The 26443-nt window shown below is 46.6% G+C and overlaps 1 protein-coding gene across 5 annotated transcripts; it reads left to right on the top strand.

Moving 5' to 3' along the window:
- LDLRAD1 (low density lipoprotein receptor class A domain containing 1) lies at nt 1-13638 on the top strand. 5 transcript variants are annotated; one of them, XM_059898661.1, is made up of 7 exons: nt 1-103; nt 612-663; nt 3294-3422; nt 3731-3826; nt 5496-5633; nt 7399-7527; nt 13454-13638. In XM_059898661.1, the coding sequence occupies exons 1-7, from the start codon at nt 83-85 to the stop codon at nt 13552-13554; spliced, it is 666 nt and encodes a 221-aa protein (XP_059754644.1). In that variant the 5' UTR covers nt 1-82; the 3' UTR covers nt 13555-13638. The 5 variants fall into 5 exon arrangements, with proteins under 5 accessions (XP_059754644.1, XP_059754633.1, XP_059754651.1 ...); XM_059898650.1 differs by lacking the exon at nt 13454-13638 and adding an exon at nt 8739-10018; XM_059898668.1 differs by lacking the exons at nt 3731-3826; nt 13454-13638 and adding an exon at nt 8739-10018.
- Nucleotides 13639-26443: the final 12805 nt, after the last annotated feature.

Below are 26443 nucleotides of genomic sequence, written 5' to 3'. Positions count from 1 at the left end.
CCCCTGGTGACAGGCAGGGAGCCTGCGCTGAGTTCTCTGCACCCACCCAGGGCCCCGGAGACTGGAGCCGGGAGCCGGAGACATGAACAAGATCTTCCCCCAGGTAAGAGCTGCCCTGAGACAGCTCCTGACCACGGGGAGCCAACCTCAGGCTAAGGGTGGGCAGTAAAGAGGGGAGACGCTGAGGTGACTCAGGTCCTCCACCACCCTGGAGGCTCTCTACCAGGTTGTATGGGGACCCAACAGGTGAACCAGGTACACGGTTCAGGTGATACGTGCTGGGAGGGGACAGAAGGCCAAGGGAGAGGACGATCGACATTATGGGAGGGGGCATCAGGGGGATCCTAGGGGAGCCGCCTGAGCTGGTTTGAAGGATGAATGTTTGCCAAGTGGACAGTGGAGGAAAAGGCATTCCAGGGCACAGTACAGGCATGGGTGTGGGAACGTGACGTGGACGTGATGAGTTTGGGGCATTCAGCATGCTGGAGTGGGAGGGCCCGTGGTTTCCCCCGAGGCTCTTGGTGACACTTCTGAAAAACTTTTCAGTCTGGCTCCCTGAGGCTGGACCTCGCCTCACCTCAGCCCACCCCTCACTCTGTTCTCTTGGGCAGGGGGATGGCAATGCTGCTGCCGCTGGAAGCCAAGCCCTCCCTGGAAGGGAAGGTAAAGGACGGAGGGCCTGGGGCCAGTCCCTCCCCCACGTGGGGCTCCCTTGAAGCTGGGCTGTTGCTACAGAGACACAAAGGGGGATCCCTAAGGCTCCCGCTCTCTCAGACAGAGAGAGCTCTGTCCCGCTCTCTGTCCCCTTGCTGATGTCCCCTTGCTCCCAGCGTCCTGGCCAACCATGATGACAGCCATTTGCTTAATAGGGTGGTTCGTTCTCTCCATGCACAAGCATGTGTGGAGCACCTACTGTATGCTGCCCACCTCACAGGCACAGAGCCACATACAGTACCCGCCGGTAACCTATAGAGGAAAGAGCTCTGGAGTCGAGTCCCTGGCTCAGAGGGTGACCTGGGTGATTCTCTTTACCTCTGAGGGATAAAATAGGCAGGATTACGCACTTATTTAGCACCTGCTCTTGGCCACTGGCTCACCATGTGACCAGGACAGTTTGCTTTACCTCTGTGGAATAAAGGAAGGAAAGAACACATTTATTAAGCACCTGTTATGTGTTTCCAATCTTGGCCTTCATTTGATCGTTTAAGGAAACAGCCCCAGAGAGGTAGCTACTACTAATAACTATCAAGAATCAAGGCCCTGTTATGTGCCCGGCATCGCAGGGCCTATTTCAACCCTCAGGACAGCTCTGAGAGGGGCTCCTATTAGGGGGCAATAACAGCAATAATGAGGCAGCTGAGGTGAAGGGAGGTCAGGTAGCTCAGCCAAGCTGGGATCCCACACGGATGAGAGGAGGGAGGCAGGGTTCAAATCCGAATCAGGGTCCCTCTGGTTGCAGAGCCCCGGTGCCTTTGCTGCTCCACACTGGCGCTTGTTTATTTCAAGCCTGGCTCACGGTGCGCGTGATGTGGGAAAATGGCCTCCTTTTCCCATCTGTCCCCTGGGGCATCGGCACCTAAGGGCTTTCAGGCTTTGAAGTGCAGCCTTCATCTGGCCGTGGGCCCCGAGGCTCTCCTGTGACCCCACCCACCCGGCCTGTGCTGCACAAATGTTTGAGGAGTGGCTGCTTGGCCAACCGTGCTGCTCCTTGCCAGCCTTCCCGCTGTCTCCCTGGTTACCTGAGTTTACAAGGGAGCCACGGACTAAGGCTGCAGGGAATATGGGTTTTAGATTTATGCTGCATCTCCTACAGCATAAATCGGCTATCGTCTCCCTTCCCAATGCACGCCCACCCCGGGCTCCGGACACACGGGGCCACTTGCTGTCCCCCGCATGCCATCCAGGCGCTCTCTGCCTGGAGTGCCCTCTCCTTGCACCTTCCCCTCGCCTGCCTGTGGAAATCCCACCCTCCTTCAAGCACCCATGACACCTTGTTCACACTTTCTTAACCACATTTGCCACCTGGTTCTGTGAGCAGCGGGTGTATAGGTATAGCCTGAGTACAGAGTAGGCAGCTCTGGAAATGTGAATGGATTACATGGAAATGACCTGAACTGACCTGAATTGGGCCCTTCCCTTGTTTCCTGGGTCTCTAGATCAGAGTATTCAGAAAGCACCTACTGTGTGCCTGCCTACTATGTCCCCAGGCTGGATCCTGGGGACGTAGATGCATCAGACCCGCTCCTGCCCCCTCTCTGAGATAATTGTGCCCCAGAGGACAGCAGGAGTGCCCACACTCTTCTTTTTACCTGTCTACATCTTGTCTTCTAAGTGCAACTACAAGCTTTTGGAGGGCAAGGGGATCAGAGCTGTGACTGCTTTTGTGTCCTCTACAGAGCAGGGCATCTAGTAGGATCCCAAGAAGACTTTGTTTCATTATTTCACAAGCAAGCAAATATTAAAGGATCGAAATCAGTTAAAGGAGGAGGACATCACCTATTTCCACAGTACTTCAGATACAGAATGGCACATAGTAGATGCTCAATAAACATGAATAATAGCTAAAACCTTTACAGCACTTACTATGTCCCAAGCACTGTTCTGATACAGTACCTAGCTTAATCCTCTCAACAACTCTAAGGTAGGCATTATGACCCCCATTTTCCACTTGAGGAAACAGACACAGAGAAGTAAAGTGGCTTTTCAGTGTGGCCCAACTGGAAAGTGGTGCAGCTGGGATTCCAATTCCTGATGGGCTCCAGAATGAGCAATCAGTTGGCATGTGGAAAGGGCACCCGTTTGGGCAGCAAATAGGTGTGGATTCACATCCCAGCTCCACACAAGGTGACCTGAACCCTTTCTTCTCTGAGCCTCAGTCTCCTCATTTATAAAATAAATGTTGTCTTGGAAAATACAAATAATGGCTATGAAGGGCCTGCTTTGGTCTCTGCCCCATGGTAGGGGCTTGATACGCAGGTGTACATCTCTCCCTTCCTACTGAGGAGACAGCCTCATGGAAGGACAGCAGGGTGAGGGGGGTGGAGCAGAGACCTGGGACCCTCATCCTGACTGCCACTCACCAGCAACTGGACCTGGGCCAGAGACAGGTGTTTGGTGGGGGTGGGCCCACAGGCAGAGCCGAGAACATCATGGTGGGCTTGGGAGCCCTCTCCTCCAGGGAAGCCTGTCCTGCCCCCCAGGACCCCAGTGGGGAGGGACCACTTGCGGTCAGGGCAGGGAATCCCTGGGCCCCAGCACTGGCTGCTCCATCACTGGTTTCCCACCCCACACAGCCGACTGCAGCCCTTTCTGCTGCTCGTGCCGAGGGGCCTGCCTCTCAGCCTTCCTGATGCTCCTGCTGGCAACTCTTGCAGCCCTGATTGCCCTGGTCGCCATCCTTGGACCCCCACCTCACACGCCAGGTCAGGGTGGGCAAGAGAGGGTGGGTCAGACTTGTTGGGAGGGGATGGGGACACAGAGAGATGGGGGAAAACTGACCCTGCTTGGCTTCTCCATGAAATGACTTTTAGACAGTTCCTTAGGGTACATGTGCAGACACACACAGACACTGACATATACACATCTCTGAGCTTCCATTTGCACATCTATAAGCATGAGCTATTGAGATGACCCAGCTCTGATGCCACCTCCTCCAGGAAGCCTTCCCTGCCTGCCTGGTTTAGGAGCCTTGTCTCAGCTCCCATAACTCTCACACTTCCTCTTCCCCCAGTCTGGTCACCCTGGGTGGTGCCATCCATCTGCATGTCTGCCTTCGCCACAGAGGACAGGGACCTGTCCAACATATCCCTGAGGCCCGACTTCAGTGGTGAGCCCCAACACTGACCCTGCCATCATGCAGCTAACAGTTTGGAGAGTGAGGCAGATATTAATCCAATAAGTACAGTAAGGCAGGGTTAATGGGGGCTCTGAGAGTCTGGAGCAGGGCTCCGACCCAGTCCAGGAGTCAGGAAGGGCTCCTTGAGAAGTGAAAGGTGGCTGAGGCATGAAGGGAAAGTGGGATTGGTTAGTGGAAGGGGTGGCAGGAAAACCACAGGGAGCACCCTGTGCAGAGTCCCTGGGATGGGAGGAGAAGGTCAGTGGACACGAAGGACAGAGCAGTGGGCAGGGCTGAGGCCCAGGGCCTCAAAGGCTGCACTGGGGAGGGAGGTCACCATCCAGAGAGCCATGGGCGGGGATTAAGCTGAGGGCAGAGTGTCAGCAGACCTACCTTTCTGAGAGATGGCTCTGTCACCTAGCAGGAGGTGCTAAGGGGACAGGTGGAGTAGGGGGTAAAATCCACAGTACCCTACATGCCTGAGCATGGGCACTGGGGATAGATGTGAGCACGCAAGGAGTTGCCTGCGTGTATGTACCTGTGTGTCTGTGTGTTTATGTGTGTGTGTATGTGTGTGCGCAGGTGTCTGTGTATACGCACATGTCTGTGTATGCAGGTACATATCTGTGTGTGTGTGTCCGTGTGTGTGCACGTCTGTGTATGTGCGAGTATACTGATGGATGTCTGTGTGAGCAGCTGTGTGTGTGTGACAATGTAACTGTCTCCGAGGGCCGGCCCCCTCACACTAGCTGAGGCAGTTCCAGGAGATGAGCCGTGGTCACATGTGCACAAACACACAGGCACAAACCCACTCCCACCTCCAACCTGCACTCACACGTGTACACATGCACAGCCTGCGGAGCCGGACCTCCCAGCCCGTCTGTCAGTTTCTCTCCCCTAATTCTTTGGGGGTAGCCCCAGGGTTGGGTGTTCCCCGCAGTGGGATGGAAGGGAAGACTCTCAGAAGGATGGACACTCAGATGGTCCCCACCACTCCTGGACACTGGGGAAGCGACCCGGCCTCAGGAAAGGGCAGAGGCAGCAGCCTGGGGTATAAGCCGTGCGGCCGGACATGTTGCACCTCTCTGAGTCTTACTTTCCTCATCTATGAAATGGGGCTAATGATCACACCTCACAGAGGTTTTTGGGGAAACAATAGAATAAAAATGTGAAGGCGCTTTGCAGCCCGTAAAGTTGTCCCAGATGTAAGGGATTGTGGCATAACAGTCCCCAGCCAGCCCCAGGAGGTTGCCTCTGACACCTTCACCTGCACCAGGAGCCCCACCATGAAAGCCAGTTCACTGACTTGAGCACTGTCCTCAGGAACTTCCCATGAGACAGTCATTCAATAAACCATGACTTTCTCTGCACTCTCTCTAGGGTTATTCACACAGAGGCTTTTATGTAATCTCCCCAACTGTCCTGTGGGGTGTGTGCTATGATCCCTATCTTGCAGAAAAGAACCTGAGGCACAGAGAGGTTGGGTCATCTGCCCATGGTCACACAGCTGGCAAGTGGTTGAGCTGGGGCTTGGAGCTCAGTGTCCTCCCCACTGCCCAAGCCTCTCACCCCAGCTCAGGTGGGGCTCAGTGGGGAGAACTTGGTGATGCCCTTGTAAACACCACCCTTGACCCTTCCGGGGCTCGCCCTGCCCACTCAGGGGCCCAGCCCTGCGTGACACAGATGAACAGGACGGGCTTCCTATGCCATGACCGGAGGAGCTGCATCCCAGCCAGCAGGGTCTGTGATGGCGTCCGCACCTGTGCCCACGGCGAGGACGAGGAGGAGGCCTTGTGCCGTGAGTAGCTACTCCAGGGCCCCTTGGGAGCTGCCCCCCCAACTCCAGCTCTCCCTGCAGCCATGCTGAAGCTCGACCACCCCTGAACATACCAGGCACCCTGATGTCCTCAGGCCTTTGCTTATATGCTGCCCTCAGCCAGGAACATCTTCCCCTGCCCTGTCCCACTCACACGCACACACATGTGCCCACGCTAGGGGATGCCTCCACTCTGTGCATCTCCGTGCCCAGAGAACCTGTGTACAACCCTCAAGGCAGATTTCAAGTGCTACCTCCTCCAGGAAGCCTTCCCTGATGCCCGAACTAAATTAAGTTCCCTCCTTTGGGCTCTCACAACCCCTGTGCTTCCCTGCACCCCAGCCCTAGTCACACTGGTTGTCACTCTCAATTGGCATGTTTGCCACCCCCATCAGACTGTGAACTCCTCTGGGGCAAACCTAATCTGCTTGATATTGGGGCCCAGTGCCTGGCACAGGGCACTGCACAGAGAGGTATCAGGAATAATTTGCTGAATAAATGATGAAATGAGTGAATTAATGAATGAATGAATGGGAAGGTGTAGTCCCAGACCTTAGAGACCTGACAGCTCTCAAGAGAGAGGGGCGTGGCACTTGCCACAGAGGAGGGAGAGAGCCTGGTGAGCCGGAGTGGTGGGATGGGGTAGCTTATGGGGGGAGGGTCATTGCATCATGGACCCTCAAGACCAGAAGAGATCTTTAAGGTCATCTAGTCTATGTCCCAGCTCATGCCCAAATCCCCTCTGCCTCTGCTTGCACACTCCCAGGATGGGACGCTCACTACAGTTTGAGGCAGCTGCTCCTGTCATTGCCTGGTTTTTCCATGGGAACGTCTCCCTTGTACTGAGTTTAGAGCTGCCTCCCAGTAGCATCCTTGATTGGTTCCAACTCTGCCCTCTCATTAACCTCTGCCCCCCAAGAACTACATTTCAATCTGTCTCCCATGATGATGGCACTGCATGGATTTGGAGATTGTTTTCTTGTCCCCCATGAGTGTCCTCTTACCCGGGCCACCCTCTGAACTCCCAGTCACTCCCTTATGATTGGTCTTCCCCACTCCACCAGCACTCTACAGAACACATACCAAATGCCCATGTCCCTCTTCCTGGACTGGCCCCAGAAGCATCCATGACACTTCTGGCTGGCTCTGGTGAGTCCAGGGAACAAAGGCTTTTCCCCTCCCAAGTCTGGGTTATACCTCCAGTGATGTGGCCTGAGTTTGTGTTAATTTTTGGTATACCTGTCACACTGCTGTCTAACACAGAACTCACTTCCAAGAAAGACGCTCTGACTCTCTTTTACAAAGCATGTGATCCCACATTCCCTGAGTTCTGGGACCCAAGTGCAAGGCTTCATATTTATTCTTGTTATGTTCCAGTCGGAAGAGGCTTCCTGGAGGTGAAGGAACTTGAACCTGGACTTGCAGGTGGAATGGTTTTGGACAGGTGTCAAGGAGGACTTTTCTGGAGGGAGGAATAAAGCAAGCAATGGTGTGGAGTGGGAAGGTGCAAGAGCTGAGTAGGGAGAAGTTGCTCTGGGCATTCTATTGGGTGAACAGGGAAAGAACCCTCCTCTCTCCTTGACTTGACCTCCTCCCCAAGAAACCTCCTTTTGCCCTTCCTGGATAGATGGGCAGTGACCCCGAGTTTGACAGCTGCCAGGGTGGCCAGGACAATCCACCTCCGGATAGTCCTGAGGCAGCTGCATCCAGATGTGGACTTCCTCCTGCCTCATCTCTCCCTCTGCAGGAGACATGCCCCAGAGCCTCCCTGGCTTCCTCGTGGCTCACTGCGGAGACCCCGCTTCCTGGATCTACTCAAACCAAAAGTGTGATGGGATCAACAACTGTGGGGACTGCTCAGATGAACTGAGTCCAGGTGGGGGTCTGGGCACGAGCTTGGCTGGGGCAGGTGGCCAGGCAGTGGCCAGAGGGCAGAAGTTAAACAGAGAGAATCTCCGAAGTTCCCCCTGCATCCCCTTCTTGCATCCTAGGAAGAAGTTTTCCACTCCTCCTTGAATGCCTCAAGTGGTAGGGTGCTCACTACCACTCCAAGGGGCTCCTTCTGGAAAGTTATTCTTCTGTGGTGGGAAACTTGCTTTCAAGGTCGCAGATGAGGAAACTGGGACCCAGAGGGCAGTCATGCAAGGAATACGTACGTGGCCCAGCCGGGGTTTGAACCTGGGCTTCCTTCATCTTCTCTGCACCACCCAACAACCCTGCGAGGAAAGGAAGGCAGGAATCGCTGGCCCCAATTTATATGTAGGTAAACTGAGACCAGAGAGGAGAAGTGACTTAATATGATGAGTGATAGGAAGGGGGCTTGGGTGTAAACCCAGGTCTCCTGACTCTGAGACGAGTTCTTTCACTGCTCCAGAGTTTCCTTTCAATTTCTTCCCCAGTGTTCAACCCACAAACATGTTCTGAGCACTGTTGGGGGCTGGCCTGGTGCCAGGTTCTGCTGGGGCACCGTCAGGGGTCAAACATATGTCCCACCCCCAGGACTCACATCATGCTGATGCCAAAAGGAAGTGCTGGGGTCCTGGAGAGGTTTTTTGTGGAGGGGGCAGATAGGAGAAGTAATCATCAAGGGAGACTTCTCAGAAGAGGCAGTATTCAAGCAGGCCTTAAAAAACGGACAGGGTTTCAACAGGCAGAGGCTGGGTGTGCAGGGAAGAATGCTGGAGGCCCAGGATCCAGGGCAAAGGAGGGAGGTCTGCGAGGTGCCCTCAAGAGAATCGTAAGCGGGCTGGTGGGACCGAATCAGGGTGAGAGAGGAGGATGGGAGACTATATACGCCCATTAGTAACTGAACACTGACTGTGGACCTGGCACTTTGCCTATCTTCCTTAATAACAACCTTGAGCACATGAGGAAACTGAGGTTCAGACAGGGTGAGAGACTTGCTTGAGGTCGCACAGCCTATGAGCTGGGGAGTCTAGATTCTCTCTTCTCCAGGGAAATAAGGAATATAGTCAACCCGTGTCAGATGGGGCAGGGCTGTGGAGGCAATGGTAGGTTTCAGAGCTAAGGAGTGCCCTGGTGCACGGGGCATTCCAGGACAGAGCAGCTGCTCTTCTGTCTTCCCAGTGACTACGTGCCCGCCCTGCGGCCCTGGCTGGTGGCGCTGTCCCTCGACTGTCTTCAAATATTGCAGCTGTATCCCCAGGAGCCTCTGCCGTGATCACGTGCAGCACTGCTCCGACTGGTCTGACGAGTACTCCTGTCCTGGACCCTGAATGGGTCACCCAGGCCAGAGTGGGAGGCTGGTTGGAATGGCACTGATAACCCATCACATGTGCTATGAATCCAAGTACACAAGGGCAGGAAGGGGCCTTCGAGATCATGTAGTGGGATCTACACACCGTTGTCTCTGAATAGGAATTGCCTCTCCTGCTTTCAAGTTTTTCAGCCTCTGCTTGAATTCTTCCAGTGACGGGGAGCTCACTAGCATGTTAGGCAACTCCTAACAAAGACGAAGGGAATCTGCTTCCATGATTGGAGGCCTGACTCTGGGGCCGCACAGAGGAAATCTGCTCCTCCACTCCAAGACAGGCTTGCAGATACTGACCTTGTCACCCCTTGGAGAAAAGATAAGTCTTGGGCTTAAACACCAAGCTGAGAAGTTTAGCCCTTATGAATGGCACATATATGAAGTATATGCCACTTCCTGCCCTTTTGGTACCTAAGGCAGATATTGCTGGACTTGGATGCAGCCTCAGTGTTTTCTCAGCTCAGTAAGCCTAGCAGGTCCCACTGATGGATCACATGAGATACACATGAGATGGGGTACTTGTCATCCTGCCCCTAGGAAGCCACCCCAGGAAGCTCTGAGCTGTAGGAAGAACAGCTTGAGGAGCACCCCCACCGCCCCTTCCATCCCTTCTCTTCCCAACCACTCCCACCCTCACCCCGTGACCAGCTGCCCAACAAAACAGCCCAGGTTCCTTCAAGTAGGGATTGTATTTGGGTTCCGGAGCCTGAGTGAAAGAGTTGTTTCTCGACGTACATTTCCAGTTTCACAGCACCCAGGCAGGCAAGGATGGATATCCCCATTAAACAGATGAGGAAACTGTGGCCCAGAGGGAGAAATAACCAGGATCATACAGCAAAGTAAGGGCTGGAACTGGGACTCAAATACCATCCATGGTGTCCCAACCCCAAAGTCTTTCCATCTACCAGTGTGACTCTGTCTTGGCCAGGGTGGAGGCAGAGTCTCTGTAGCGTATTTAAAAAGGTGGCTTGAGAATCAGAAAGTGCCCCACCCTTATTCTGAAAGATGGACTTGGAATCTGGCCAATAAGGGGACTCCTGCTGAGGGAGCCGGACATATCTCCACTGGAAATTAATAAAATCAGTTCTGTGTATCAGTCTCACGTGAGTTTTGAAATAAATATGGGCACCAAGAGAGACGGGTGAGCTCTAGTTCATTCACTGCCACGTTAATTCATTCACTCACACGCTAAACAGTCTCTGTGCGCCTGCTCTGTGCCAAGCCGGGCGCCAGGCACCCAGGAGTGAGCAGGCCTGGGTCCAACGCTGGAGGAGCACAGGATCCCACGGAGGAGGCACCTCACACTGGGAGGAGGGGTGGGACAGCAGAAAAAGCTGGGCTGAGGGCACCAAGGAGGGGCCTTCGGGAGCCAGGACACAATCATGTTTTGGGCTCTGATGACCTGAAGACCAGTTCCCGGAACGGGATGCCTCAGGGATCCTGCCCGAGGGAGCCTCAGCCCTGGGCTCTGGCATCTTTGGCTGAGTTTCTCTCCAAGTGCGGCACAAGTGAGGTACTACGGGCACACTCAGGGCATCCTTGTTCTGAAGACTGATCCAGAGCAGCCACTCCTTCCCAGAGGAGGGGCATTTGGGCTGGCTCTGGAGGGCAGGAGAATTTCCAGTAGTACAGGCGGAGGAGAAGGCATTTCCGGCTGAGGGGCCTCATGAAGAAAGGTGTGGGAATGCCCAACAGGCCACGTGGCCAAAGCAATAGGACAATAGGAGGTGAGGAGGTGGGCAAGGACATGATCCTGGAGGGCATAGTGTGTCACACTTCATCCTAAGGGCAGTGGGTGTCATCAGGGCATGGTAAGCAAGGAAGTCACCTGGAGCTACAGTGACCTTTAATTACAACAGTAACAGTAACAGTAACAGTCCAAGAAGAACATGCCAGGGCATGACCAAGTGGGCAGAGAAGAGAGGATGATCAAGGGCTATTTACTGGTGGAACACGTGTTGGGGGGGAAGGGAAGTAGTGAGAATGAGGACAACAGGGGCCCCGAAGCCTGAGAGAGGACAAGAGAGTTGAGCTGACTCACCCCTGAGGAACAAGAAAAGTTTCAGAAACTCATTCCAGCGTTCAAATACCAACATGTTCCTGACATCCTGATCATCAGTTGTTGAAAACAAGGTCACTGGGGAGAGGCCAAGGAAGAAGGAGCCTATGTTTGCTCATGCTGAAACTGCTCAACTCACATTGGGATTTGAACCCGCTGTCTTTTCATTGAGATCGCATACCTGGTCTCAGGACTTAACGAACCTCAGGTTCTTTATGTCTCTTGGCAGAAAGAATTCAGTGAGAGACAAAGTGATAGGTAACAAGTGGATTTATCTAGAGAGATAACATATTCCATAGACAGAATGTGGTCCGTCTCAAAAGTTGAGAACGGCCCTGGGAGAAGCACTCCACAGACAGAGCATGGGCCATCTCAGAAGGTGAGAGGCCCCGAAATATGGGGTGGTTAGTTTTTATGGGCTGGGTAATTTCATAGGCTAACGAATGAGAGGATTATTCCAACTATTTTGGGAAACGGGCAGAGATTTCCAGGAATTGGGCCACTGCCCACTTTTTGACATTTTATGGTTAGCCTTGGAACTGTCATGGTGCCTGTGGGTGTGTCATTTAGCATTTGCTAATACATTACAATGAGTGTATAATGAGGCTTAAGGTCCACTGGAAGTTGAATCTTCCACCATCTTGGACCTAACAGTTCTAACCAGTGTTTGTTGTATCCTCAAGGGCTATGTCATTCTATTATAGGTTGTGCCCTGCCCACTTCCCTGCTGTTTCAATATCAGTCAGCCTCGGTGGTTCAGGTGCAGGTGAGGCCCAGTTCCTGCCAGGGGCTGGTGGTGCTGCGGTTGGTCCCCACAAGAGAGAGACAGGGAGACCTCAGTGGTCATCCATTCCTGGGCTTCTTCACTGGGCTGTGGCTTTCTCAGAAAAATGCCCAGAGGCACTGGCACCACAGGTTGCACATAATTCTGCCCTCCCCTCCCAACCAAGCCCATCTATGGGCCTGTTGCAGGAAGGGGACCCCTTCCAGGGCCTGAGAGTGGGCCTCTTGTCTAACACTTGGAAATGAATTGTCTGAGGAGACATGTGTACTTGAAATAGGAGGGAAGGGGTTAGGGCACAACATTTGAAAGAATGACATAGCCCAAGGACATGACATAAACTGATTAGAACCAAATGGGTCCAAGATGGAGGACCAGTCAACTTCCACTAGAACTTGAGCCTCAGTATACACTCACTGTAACACATCAGCAAGCTAAATGACACACCCACAGGCACCATGACAGTTCCAAGGCCGACCATAAGGATCAAAAAGTGGGTGGTAGCCCAATTCCTGGAAATCCCTGCCCCTTCCCGAAATAGCTGGAATACTCCTCCCACTCATTAGCCTATGAAATTGCCCAGCCCTATAAAAACTGACAACCCCATACCCTGGTGCCTTTCTCACCTTCTGAGATGGCCAACACTCTGTCTGTGGAGTGTGTTTCTCTCTAAATAAATCCACTTCTTACCCGTCACTTTGTCTCTCACTGAATTCTTTCTGCGGTGAGACATCAAGAACCTGAGCTTCATTAAGTCCTGAGACCAGGTGTGTGATCTCAGTTGGAATACTATGGGTTTTGGCCGGGTTTGAGTCCCGGCACATGGGTTCACGTCAAGGTCTGAGGTGCACGGTTTCATACTGACAAAGCAAAAGACTTTATTGGGAAGGGGTGCCTGGGCGGAGAGCAGGAGAGTAAGGGAACCCAGGAGAACAACTCTGCCACGTGGCTCACAGTCTCGGGTTTTATGGTAATGGGGTTAATTTCCGGGTTGTCTCTGGTTAATCATCTTGCTTGGCCCATATTTGGTCTGACTCAGGGTCCTTCCTGGTGGGACCTCTTGTGAGACAACCCATGAGTAATTATCACCGTGTCTGGCCAAGGCGGGTGGTTTCAGTCAACGGTTCCCTAACAGGCCCATGGGGTTAAGATGCTTCATTTTACAGGATGGAGAAACCAAAGCTGAGACCAACTTTCCCGAGTCCATTCAGCATGTCAGTTGCAGGGGGAAGACCAAAAGCCTGCTTTCTAGGTGCACGCAGTTGGCACTTGCTGAGCACTGACCATGAGCCAGGCACTATGCTAAGTAGGAGCTTTACCTCTCATCCTCCAACAAGGCTCTGAGGGTGGTACTGTGTTTATATGAGGCTTACAGGGGCCAGGCAGCTTGTTGAAGTGTGTATGGCTGGTAGGGGCAGAGCCAGGGAAACTGAGAAGAACCCTGCAGGGCCTCCTGGGAAGGCGAGGGGGGAGCCTTTCCGTGCCCCACCCCCTCATTTCTTGCTTAGTCTCCTAGGCCTTCCCTGAGTTCCAAAGAACGGACTCAAGCAGTTACTAACTAGGGATGTGCGGGAATATAGAAACAAAGGAAAAGCAGTTAAACAAGAAAAGTAAGGATAATAGTTTAGTGAAAACAGAGTCCTAGTTCCTCCTCAAGGAATATACGTAACAATCTGATGCATATCTTTAAGTTGTTCTACAGGAACTGAGAGCCCCGCACTCAGGTGGAGGATGGCGACTACCTGCTGAGCACAAGCACGAGACCCCAGACCGTTCGGAACCAGAAAGTTGATGATTAAGATTCCTAAAACACCACACTGTTGCTTCACAACATATCAGTGAGAAGAAAGTCATGAATCCTGCAGCCTTCACCCCCAAATGTTGCATTTAAAAATGCTCCCCTGAAAGCCATTGGGGAGTTTGGGTCTTTGGAGCATGAGCTGCCCGTTCTCCTTGCTTGGCTCTGAAATAAACCTTTCTCTGCTCCAAACTCTGTTTCCGTTTGTCTGGCCTCACTGTGCCTCAGGCACATGCACTTGGGTTTGACAACACCAGGAGTCTGGGCACTTAGCCACGGCAGTTGGCTATTTCGTGCTACGTCTCAGGAGGTCTGGGAAGCTTCCAGTGGCAGTGATGCCTGAGCAGGGTGATGAAGGAGCCAGGGACAGGGCAGACCAGGCTGAAGAGCCACAGGGGCCAGTGCAAGAGGGGCACCTAAGGGCACGTGAAGTTGTCCCCCGTGGCTGGAGTATGAGGAAGAGTCTTGGATTCTGGGTGCTGGCAGAGGTATTCAGCAGGAGAAACACATTTGATTCTTCCTTCTGAGGAGAGGCTGCAAAGAAGGCTCTCCTCTGTACAGCAGGAATAAGGATGTCATGATCAGACTACTTTGCAGGCATTAGGGGGAAAAGTGATATCCAAAAGGTGAATGCCGCTGGGAAACAGTAAAGCTTCAAGCAGAAGAAAGGAGAGGGCCTTTAATGAATATGCCGACAGAAGAAAAATGCACAACTAAAAGTTGCAAGTTAAGTTTTATCCAGGGACCTTACTGAGGACTATAGCCCAGGAGACAGCCTCTCAGACAGCTCTAGGAACTGCTCTGAAGAGGTAAGGGAGGAACCAGGGTATATAGGAGGTTTTTGCTGAAAAAACAAAAACATGTTGTCTAACACCAAAAGATTACTGCTAATCACAAAGAGCAGACATCACAAATGAAAGATTTTGGCACTTTTCTATGTATGGAAAAATGAAAGGATCTGGGTTCATTGAAATTATTCTTTACATATGCATCTTAATTATTTAGGCCTGTATTCAAAGCCCAGAATGCTTCCTGTTTTTCTCCATCCTGAATTCCCCTCAGGGTACACCATCGGTGGGAGGTTGCAGTGCCTAATGGCTTGATCTTCATAGAATTGGGATGGTGGGCAACATTCTTTGTTTACTGGACTGGCGGGCAACAGTCCCTGTCCACAAATATTACCAGGCAATATTTAGTGAGCATTTGGTACATGTCTTAGCTCTTGTATCCCATTTTCTCTTATCCTCACAACCATTCCAGGAACCCGGTTTGGTTATTTGTACCTCACAGGGGCTAAGAGAGATGAAGTTGCTTGGCTAAGATCACACAGTTTTTAAAGGGTGGAGTCAGGATCAAAGCTTGATAGGCTCAAACCCAGAGCCCACCATCCCCACTCCTTGATGGGTCACTCTTTCTTAGCCAGGACTCCCTAGAAGAGAAAGCTGGAGTCCAGGCCACGGGGAGGCAGCCTGTAAACAGGAGGTGGCTGGTGCTGGCGGAAGAACGGTGTTTGTTCTTTTCTGCTTTATTGGTTCTTCCTTTCACAAAGAAGCAGGTGCTGTAGCAACCTCCCAAACAGCATTCCATAAGCTAGGTCCAGGAAGACACAGAGCCCGGGGCGGTCAGCCAGGCCACTCCCTTGGTTCACATCAGCAGAGCAGGGGATTTAATGCCACAGCCTGCAGAGAGAACTTAGGCGTGGAGAGTCAACATTTGCCATCTCCCAGCCTCCCTGGCCCTGGCTCCAAGATCAGTACCTTAAGTACAACAGGTTCTTTGCTGTGCAAACACGCAGGTACAGATGAATGGAATTTAAAGCGACACAGGCTTCACCGCAGGGTTTGGACTGGAAAACTGGTCTGGTTTAACCTTCTGCCATCACTGTTTCCCGGGACTCTCCATTCATCCTTAGACTAACGAAACCACAGACATCAGAGCTGGCGAGGAGCTCAGAGCCCAGCCAGACTTTTGATAGGAGGACATTGCTTCTCAGAGAGGCAGAGAGGGAAGGGACCAGCCCAAACTGGCACTGCCTGGTAGCTGTCACTGGGATTCTGAGGGCCACCCAGCAACTTCAGGTCAGGTAGAAGCGATTTCTTAACATTTATTGAGTTATAATTTACATTAATGAAATACACAGATCTTAAGTGTATATAGTTCAGTGAGTTTTTTTTTTTTTATTTTATTTATTTTATTTATTTATTTTTGGCTGCGTTGGGTCTTCGTTGCTGCGCACAGGCTTTCCCTAGTTGTGTCGACGGGCTTCTCATTGTGGTGGCTTCTCTTGTTATGGAGCATGGGCTCTAGGCACGCAGGCTTCAGTAGTTGTGGTGCGTGGGCTCAGTAGCTGTGGCTTGCGGGCCCTAGAGCGCAGGCTCAGTAGTTGTAGCGCCCGGGCTTAGTTGCTCTGCAGCATGTGGGATCCTCCTGGACCAGGGCTCGAACCCGTGTCCCCTGCATTGGCAGGCGGATTCCTAACCGCTGCGCCACCAGGGAAGCCCAGTGAGCTTTTTTAAAACAGCTTCATTGAAGTATAACTGACAAACAATAAGCTACACATATTTAAAATGTACACTTTCATAAGTTTTGACACATGTATTGATATATACCCATGAAACTATCACATAGTTTCATGTCCATAGTGAACATGTGCATCACCCTCAAGAGTTCTTGTGCACCTTGGTAATCCTTCACTCTCACCCGCCCTGATCCTCACTCCCATACTTAGACAACCACTGATTTTCTGTCAGTATAGATTAGTTTGCACTTTTCTAGAATGTTATATAAGTGAAATCATACAGCATATACTCTTTTTCTTTTTGGTCTCTCTGACTTCTTTCATTCAGAATAACTATTATGAGATTTATCCAAGGACTTCCCTGGCAGTCCAGTGGTTAAGACTCTGAGCTTCCACTGCAGGGGGCATGGGTTCGATCCCTGGTCGGGGAACTAAGATCCCACATGTTGAGAGGTGCAGGCAAAAAAAAAACATATAAAGATTTATCCATGTCGTAGCATGCCCATAGTTATTCCTTTTCATTGCTGAGTAGTATTCCATCATGTGCGTGTACCATGATTTGTGAATTCCAGGCTGAAGAAATGCATTCTTCACTTATCCATTCATTTGTTAATAGACTTTAGGTTATTCCCAGTTTGGGCTATTACAAATGAAGCTGCTCTGAACATTTATACACAAGTCTTTACATGGTCATGTTAGGGGAACCACTGACTGAATTCGCCCACCCTGGCCAGGCACCACAGCAACCATTTGAGTTATCTTGCGACAGGAGGTCCTGGTAAGGAATGCGGAACTAACAAGCCACCACCAATCGGAAGAATCCGGGAAAGGTCAAAAGGAGAAAGGAGAAGCCAGTCCATATGTCCTACCAACCTCTCAGATCCTCCTCACTGGAATCCATCTTTGCTGAGCGATGCGTGCGCCACCAGGAAGGTCCCTGAGTCAGAATGATTGGCCAGAGGCAACCCGGAAACTAATCCTATCACTATAAAACCCGAGACTGTGAGCCACATGGCAAAGCAGTCCTCTTGGTTTCCCTAACCCTCCTGCTCTCCACCTGGGTGCCCCTTCCCAATAAAGTCTCTTGCTTTGTCAGCATGTGTGTCTCCTCGGACAATTCATTTCTGAGTATTCGAGTCCACTCTCCTGCAACAGACATATGCTTTCATTTATCTTGGAAAGTAAATGGCTGGATATGGTAGGTGTATGTTTAACTTTTTATGAAACGACTTGTTTTCTAAAGTGGTTGTATCACTTTACATTCCCATCATTGGAGTAGGAGAGTTGAGTTGCTCTATATCCTTGCCAACACTTGGTATGATCAGTATTTTTAATTTTAGCTATTCTAATAGGTGTGTGGTAGCATCTAATTGTGATTTTACTTTGCATTTCCCCAGTGACTAATGATGTTGGGCATCTTTTCATGTGCTTATCTTCCTTGGTGAAAGGTTTGTTTAAATATTTTAAAATTTTATTATATTGCTTGTTTTTTCATTGTTGGGTTTTGAGAGCTCTTTGTATACTCTGAATACACACACCCTTTATCAGATTATGATTTGCAAATACTTCTTCCAGTCTATGGCTTGTCTTTTCATTCTTTTGACAGTGTCTTTCAAAAAGCAAAAGTTTTTTATTTTGACGAAGTCCCATTTATCAAATTTTTTCTTTTATGGATCATGCTTTTGGTGTTGTATTTAAGAAATAATTGCCTAACCCAAGGTCACAAAGATTTTATCTTATATGTTCGTCTAGAAGGTTTATAGTTTTGGTTTTTTTTTTTTCCTTTCCAAGAAAAATTCCATTTTATCATGGAATGTTAAAAATGCTCCATTCTTTTGTTTAGATAAATTCCAATAGTGTTTATGCTGATTTCTCCACAGGGAGAAAAAAGAGACCATTTCTCTGAAAAGCCACTAGCAAAAATATATTCAAGTTCAATTTGGTTTCATCCTGAAGGTTTGAAGTCAAACAATTCTTTGTAAGCATTTATAAATAAGACATTCATTAATTAAACTTCAAAATATTACTTTGAAGTGAATGCTACTGAATTCATTTAACCAGTGGTGAAATTCTGGCAAAGAAATAGAGTAATTAGACTTGTTCAGTAAAGCATTTTTAAAGCCTAGAAAAAGAATCCAGAAGTTTCCAATGCCTCATCCTCCATGTTGAATTACTCTGTTTTGGAATCAGATACTCGGTGTGTAGTTGCAGTAAGGGTATTCTGCTGTGACCTAGATAGAACTCTAAGTATAACCTAAACAAACTGCTTAAAGTATCAGTATTTCCTATTTGGAATGGCTATCCAATACATATCACATCTGGAAGAAGAGGCTTCTGGGAAGTCCATGAGTGCTTTCAGAGTCTTTTCACAGAGTTGAACATCTGTCCTGACCTCTCTCCAGTTATGAGGCAACCTTGGTGTTTTAGGTTTTATAATTAGGTCTGTGATCAACTTTGAGTTCATTTTTTATATGGTGCAAGTAATGAATCAAAATTCTTTTTGTTTTTGTTTTCGCACATGGAATCCAATTGTTCCAGCACCATTTGTTGAAAAGACGATCCTTTATTGAATTGTTCTTGCATCTATGTTAAAAAAAACGGTAATTCATATATTTGTGGTCTATTTGTTCCATTGACTTATTTGTCAGTCTTGATGCCGGTATCACATTGTCTTGATTCCTGTTGCTTTACAATATCCCTTGAAATCAGGTAGTGTTAGTCCTCCTACCATTTTCCTCCCCCCACAAAGCTGTTTTGGCTATTCTAGCTCCTTTGCATTTCCATATGAATTTTAGAATCAGTTTGCCAATTCCTATAGAAAAGTTCTGCTGGAATGTTGATTGAGATTGCATTGAAACTACAGATCAAGTTTGGGGAGAACTGACATCTTAACATTGTTGAGTCTTCTCACCTGTGATTACATCTCTCCCTTTATTAGTTCACCTTTAATTTTTCTCAGCAACGTTTTATAGTTTCCAGTATACAGGTTTGTACATCCTTTGTCTGATTTATTCCTATTTCATATTTTTTGACAGCAAGTCATATTTTTAAATTTTAACTTCCCATATTTCATTGCTAGTATATAAAAATACAGCTAAATTTTGTACATTCTAGTAGATTTTCTTTTTTGTAGATTTCATCAGATTTTCTATATATATAACCATATCATCTGTGAGTGAAGACAGTTTTCTTTCTTCTTTCCAATCTGGATGCCTTGCATTCAGTCTTTCACCATTAAGGATAAGTTAGCTGTAGGTTTTCATAGATGGCCTTTATCAAGTTGAGAAATTTTCCTTCTTTTCCTACTTTGCTGAAAGTTTCTATCAGGATTGATGTCAGATTTTGTCAAATGCTCTTCCTGTGTCAGTTGAGATGATCTATGTTTTATTTGTTTGTTAATGTGGTGAATTACATAAATTGATTTTTAAATGTTAAATTAATCCTGCTTTTGTGGGATAAACCCCACTTGGTTGCAATGTATTAAGCTTTTTATATATATTGTTGGATTCAATTTGCTAAAATTTTATTAAGAATTTTTGCAGGGTGGGAAGGGATAAATTAGAAGTTTGAGATTAACATATACATACTACTTATACATAAAGTAGATAATCAACAAGGATCTACTGTACAGCAGAGGGAACTATACTCAATATTTTATAATAACCTCTAAGGGAAAAGAATCTGAAAAAGATTCAGTTATATACATATGTAACTATATATATGTGTGTGTGTGTGTATGTGTGTATATATATATATATATATATATATATAACTGAATCACTGTGCTATATACCTGAAACAAACACAACATTGTAAATCAACTATACTTCAATAAAAAATAAATAAAATTTTTTAAAAAAAGAATTTTTGCATCTGTGTTCATGAGGGATATTGGCCTGCATTTTTCTTTTCTTGTAATGTCTTTGTCAGAGTAACACTAGCCTCACAGAATAGGTAGGGAGTGTTCCCTCCTCTCCAGTGTTCTGGAATAGTTTGTGTAGCATTGGTATTATTTCTTTCTTAAATGTTTGGTAAAATTCATTAGTGGAGCCATATGGGCTTGGAATTTTCTTTGAGGGGAGGTTTTGAACTACAAATTCAACTTCTTTAATAGATACAGGAATATTCAGATTATCTATTTCTTTTTGAGTGAACTTTGGTAATGTCTTTCAAGGAATTTATCTATTTCTTCAAAGTTGTTGAATTTATTGGCATAAAGTTGGTTGTAATACTCCCTTATTATCCTTTTAATAGCTGTAGAATCTGTAGTAATACTGCCTCTCTCATTCTTGATACTGTAATTTGTGTCTCCACCCTTTGTTTCCTGATCGGTTTAGCTAGAGGTTTATCACTTTTACTGATGTCTTCTCTCTCTCTTTTTTTGTTGGTCTTGGTAGAAATATACCATTCTGTGTGCACTTGAGAAGAATGTGTATTCTGCTGCTGTGGGATTCTATAAATCAGGTTGGTGGTATCACCTACAAATTGGCACTTGCCATCTACCTCTACAAGGATCAAATTATGAGCCGCTGAAGCTGCTGACCTTCAACACCCCCTGAAAGGAGTTCAGGGTGGAGATCAGGAATGAGGCACTCTGTGCTCTGGGAAAAACCGGCAGAACAGGTCTTCAGATAGTTATTTTTAGGAGAGGATTTTATGAGCCCAATTCTTGCATCTCCTCATATCTAGAAAAGCACTAAAATCCTTCATGGTGACGTCTGCTCCTTGTGACTAGCAGTAACCTGTACGAGACTAGCAGAAACCTTCTGCAAAAAAATATATGCTTGGGCTTCCCTGGTGGTGCAGTGGTTGAGAATCTGCCTGCTAATGCAGGGGACACGGGTTCGAGCCCTGGTCTGGGAGGATCCCACATGCCGCGGAGCAGCTGGGCCCGTGGGCCACAACTGCTGAGCCTGCGCGTCTGGAGCCTGTGCTCCGCAACAAGAGAGGCCACAATAGTGAGAGGCCCGCGCACCACAATGAAGAGTGGCCCCCGCTTGCCACAACTGGAGAAGGCCGTCGCACAGAAACGAAGACCCAACACAACCAAAAAATAAATAAATAAATTAAAAAAAAAAAAAAGAATAGCTCTTTAAAAAATATATATATATATGTGCTTGATTGCATCCCTTTCTCCAAAATCACACATATACTGACCGTCCCCCCGTACCTCTTTGAAGCAGTTTCTCAGAGCTATCTGGAACACTGTCTCCTAGGCTGCAGTCCTCATTTTGCCCCAAATATCAATAAAACTTAACTCACAACTCTCAAGTTGTGCTTCTTTTTTCAGTCGACAGTGGATAGCGTTGTTCAAGTCTACTATAAACGATGATTTTCTATCTACTTGTTCTATCATTTTTTGAGAGAGGGGTAATGAAATAGCCAACCAGAATTGTGGATTTGTCTATTTTCCTTGCAGGTTTATTAGCTTTTGCTTCATGCATTTTGAATTTCTGTTATTAGGTGCATAAACATGTAGGATTGTTATATCCTTTTGATGAATTGACCTATTTATCACTATGAATTGATCTTCTTTATCTCTGGTATATTCTTTGCTCTGAAATCTGTCTAATATTAATTTAGCCACACCAGTTTTGTTTTTAATTAATGTCAGTATGGTACATTTTCCCATTCTTTTACTTTTAGCCTATTTGTGTATTTATATTTAAATTAAATATAATTTAAATATATTTAAATTAAATATATTTAAATATATTTAAATTAAATATTAATGTGTTTCATTTAGTCAACATATAGTTGAGTCTTGCTTTTTTATTCAATCTCACAGTCTCCTCTGCCTTTTAATTGGGATATTTAGACCATTTACATTACATTTATTGTGACTATTGATATGGTTGAAATTATATTGCTATTTGTTTTCTATTTGCCCCATTTGGTTCTTTCTCCCCTTTTTCCTTTTTTTCTGATTTCTTTTGGATGAAATACTTTTTATGATTCCATTTTATCTACTTTGTTGGTTTATAAACAAAAACTCTGTTTTGTTATGTTAGTGGTTCCTTTAGAGTATGTAGTATACATTTTTAATTTAGCACAGTCTACCTTTAAGTGATTTTACACCAATTCACTTTTAAGAACCTAATAGTATCAACAGTATAATCCCATTCTCCCTACCTGAACTCTGTGTGCAATTATTGTCATACATTTTATAATACATTGCTGTTATTCTCATTTAAATAGCCAATTGCCTTTAAAGAGGTTTAAATAGTAAGAAAGAGCCATTATGTATTTAGCATGTAGTTATTTCCATTTCCTTATTTATGTGTGTGTGTAGATTCATATTTCCACCTCATATTATTTTCCTTCTGCTTGAAGGACTTCCTTCAACATTTCATGTACTTTAGGTCTGCTGGTGATAAATTCTTTCAGTACTTTAAAAAGGTTGTTCCACTGTTTGCATTGTTTCCCATGAGAAACCTATTGTCATCTTTATTTTTGTTCTTCTGTATATGAGGCACTTTTTTTCCTCTGACTGCTTCAAGATTTTATCATTACTTTTGAACAATTTGATTATGATATGGTGCTTGGTGTGGTTTTCTTCACGTTTCTTGTGCTTATGGCACATTGGGCTTCTTGGCTCTCCTTTCATCAAATCTGCAAAAATTTTTACCATTATTTCCTTAAATATTTTTTCTGTCCCCTTTTCTCTTTTTCTTCTTGATTTCCAATTACACACATATTGGCTGCTTGAAGCTGCTTTGCTCATCTTTTTGAAGTTATTTATCCCTATGTATATTTTGTTTTGGATAGTTTCTATTTTTATGTCATCAAATTCACTGATATTTTCTTCTGCAATTTTAAACTGCCATTAATGCAGACAATGCGGTTTTCATCGTATACAATGTTATTTTCATCCCTAGGAGCTGGACTTGGGTTTTTTTCTGTATCCTCCATGTCTCTGCTTAACTCTTTCAATACATGGAACACAATTATGACTTTTAATGTCCCCCTCTGATGACTCTAATATCTGTGTCAGTTCTGGGTAAATTTAAATAGATTTTTCTCCTCACTATGGATTATAGTTTCTTTCTTCTTTTCATGCCTGGTAATTTTATTTTCATATACTGTAACAGCTATATTATAGTATAATTTATATACCATTCAATTCACTCCTTTAAAATGTACAATTGTCTTTAGTATATTTATAGAGTTGTGCAACCACCACTATAATCACCTTAAAAGCATTTTCATCACCTGAAAAAGAAACCCCGTACCCATTAGCAGTCAGTCCCCATTTCTCCCCAACCCCCCATCCCTAGGCAACCACTAATCTACTTTGTCTCTATAGATTTGCCTGTTTGGGGCATTCTGTATAAATGAAATCATACAATATGTGTTTTTTTCTGGCTGATTTCTTTCACTTAATTATTTTTGAGGTTCATCTATGTTGTAGTATGTATCAGTACTTTATTCCTTTTTATTGTTGAGTAATATTCCATTGTATGGATATATCACATTTTGTTTATCAGTTCCTCAGTTGGACGTTTGGGTTGTTGCTACTTTTGGGCTACTGTGAGTAATGCTGCTAAGAACATTCATGTATGATTTTGTATGGATGAACATTTTAATTTCTCTAGGAGTGGGACTGCTGGGTCATATAGTAACTATGTTTAACCTTCTGAGGAAGTGCCAGATGGTTTTCTACAGTGGCTGCATCATATTACATTCCCACCAGTAGAGTATATACAAGGGTTCCAATTTCTCCACATCCTCACCAACACTTGCTATTGTTTCTTTCTGATTATAACCATCCTAGGGGATGTGAAGTGGTATCTCATTGTGGATTGTGATTTTGATTTGCATTTCCCTGATAGCTAATGATGTTGAGCATCTTTTTATGTGCTTATTGGCCATCTGTATATCTTGTTTGGAGAAATGTCTACTCAGATATTTTGTCCATTTTTTTAGTAATTTAACTTTTTATTGCTGAGTTGTAAGAATTCTTTATATATTCTGGATACTAGATCCTTATCAAATACATGCTTTGCAAATATTTTCTCCCATTCTGTAGGTTGTCTTTTCACTGCTGCCCATTGAAGCATAAAAGATTTTAGCTTTGATGTAGTCTAACCTGTCTTCTTTTTTACTTTTGGTCGATTGTGCTTTTGGTGTCATACCTAAGACTTTGCCTAAGCCAAGGTCATGAAGATTTATGCCTATATTTTCGTCCAAGAGTTTTACAGTTTTAGCCCTTACATTTAGGTCTATGATCCATTTTTAGTTAAATTTTTATATGGTATGAGGAAAGATCTAACTTTCTTCTTTTGCTTGTGGCTATCCAGGTGCCTTGCATCATTTGTAGAAAAGACTATTCTTTCCCCATTGGATTATTTTGGCACCCTTGTCAAAAATCAATTAACTGTAAATTGAGGATTTATTTCTAGACTATATATGGTAATTTTTTTTTAATTTATTTTTTTATTTGTGTATGGCTGTGTTGGGTCTTCATTGCTGTGCGTGGGCTTTATCTAGTTGCGGTGAACGGGGGCTACTCTTCGTTGCGGTGCGCGGGCTTCTTATTGTCGTGGCTTCTCTTGTTGCAGAGCACGGGCTCTAGGCGCGCAGGCTTCAGCAGTTGTGGCACGTGGGCTCAGTAGTTGTGGCTTGCGGGCTCTAGAGCTCAGGCTCAGTAGTTGTGGCACACGGGCTTAGTTGCTCCACGGCATGTGGGATCTTCCCGGGCCAGGGCTCGAACCTGTGTCCCTTGCTTTGGCAGGCAGATTCTTAACCACTGCACCACCAGAGAAGCCCGGTAATTTTTTATTAGATACTAGACATTGTGAATTTTAATTTGTTGGGTGTTAGATATTTTTCATTTCCTATAAATATTCTTGATACTGCTCTTGGATGTGGTTAAGTTACTTGTAACACTTGATCCTTTAAGGTCTTGCTTTTAAGACTTATTGGGCAGGACTAGAGCTGTTTAGCCTAGGCTAATTACTATTTATGACTAATTATTCTCCACTACTGAGTTAAGACTTCTCTGAATTCAATACCCATGGATAACGAGGCTTTCCAGTATTCCCAGCCCTGTGTGGCCATCAAGCACTGTTTTCTCTAACCCTTCTGGGCGGTTCTTCCCCTGGCCTGATGTAGTTTCCTTACATGCACGTGCTGATCAGTACTCTACTGAATACTGAGGGGCACTCTCTGAGTATCTCCAGAGTTCTCTGTGTCTGCAGCTTTCTCCTCTCTACTATCTGTCCTGTGAACTCTAGCTGCCTTGCTTTCCCTGAACTCTAAGTTCCAACTCCTCAATTCATGGATTCTGTTAGGCTCTGCCTGGACTCCCTGTCTTTGTGCTGCAGCCTGGGAACTCTCTCTAGGCAGTAGGCTGAAGCAGTCGTAGGGCTCACTTTGTTTCCTGTCTCTTGGGGATGACTGTCCTTTATTGCCTGATGTCCAGTGTTTTTAAACTGATGCTTCATATATTCTGCCTGGTTTTTCGGTTGTTCCAGGCAGAAAGGCAAAGCTGGTCCCATTACTGCATTGTGGCTGCTTTCTGAATCCTTTGAGCAAGGCAGAGGGAGACACTTTCCCAGAGTTTTTCGGCCCCACCAGGCCGCGGGTCTATACCTCCAGATTTGTTCTACCTCCTTCATTGAGAAGACAGAGTCCAACCATCATTATTTCATTTTAAAGGTTGGGAGACTTAGGCAATGACTCAAGTGGTGTTAAGTGGTATCTCATTGCGGATTCTATTCTCTTCAGATGGGAATGTGGGAGTGAATGAGATTAAGGCCTGCAAAACTCCATTTAGCCTGCTCAATGCCGTGGGGAAATACTGAACCTGAGAGTCAATCTGAGATTACATCTTGACTTTCCCAGCAAGCCCCCAACACGTCTGAGAGTAGTTTCCCATCTGCAAAGTACACTGAAATTACAGAGCACTTTACTTGGAGGATCCTTGTTACCCTCATTCCACACCTTCATTCAGTTTCTCAAAGACAGTCCTGGGATCTGCCACATCAGATTTTGGGAGGGGTGGGGATGTGTTGCTTAATTAAAATGCATTATCTCAGTGGTTAATAATTGGCAGGGGGTGAGGGGGAAGCGCACATCTTCTCCCCTTTGAGACCGTCATGACGGCTATGGATCTACTTCACAGGGAGGGGGTAAACCCACATGATCCAAACACACAGCATTTTTGCATACAATTCCAGGTTCTTAACCTGACGTCTGTTCTTCCTGCGTGACTTCATTCCCACCCCCAGCTTCTTCCCAATCTTTCTCCCAGGCCCAAAGCTCTCTTGCCCTGCAGAGTAACAGATCAGTAGTCTCCTGGACAGTTTCATCTGGCTGTACCACCTCAAACTCTACACGCTCCAAAACTGAACTCATCTGACC

The sequence above is a fragment of the Balaenoptera ricei genome, chromosome 1, assembly GCF_028023285.1.
Source record: "Balaenoptera ricei isolate mBalRic1 chromosome 1, mBalRic1.hap2, whole genome shotgun sequence".
NCBI classification, from domain to species: domain Eukaryota; kingdom Metazoa; phylum Chordata; class Mammalia; order Artiodactyla; family Balaenopteridae; genus Balaenoptera; species Balaenoptera ricei.
This window is presented reverse-complemented; position numbering and strand designations above follow the sequence as displayed.

Bases quoted from the DNA above. Each gene is read 5' to 3' on its own strand.
- LDLRAD1 (XM_059898650.1), top strand. From the start codon at position 83: ATGAACAAGATCTTCCCCCAG. The intron at 3,827-5,495 runs GTGAGCCCCAAC...CTGCCCACTCAG, and splicing joins CCTGAGGCCCGACTTCAGTG to GGGCCCAGCCCTGCGTGACA. The intron at 5,634-7,398 runs GTGAGTAGCTAC...CTCCCTCTGCAG, and splicing joins CGAGGAGGAGGCCTTGTGCC to GAGACATGCCCCAGAGCCTC.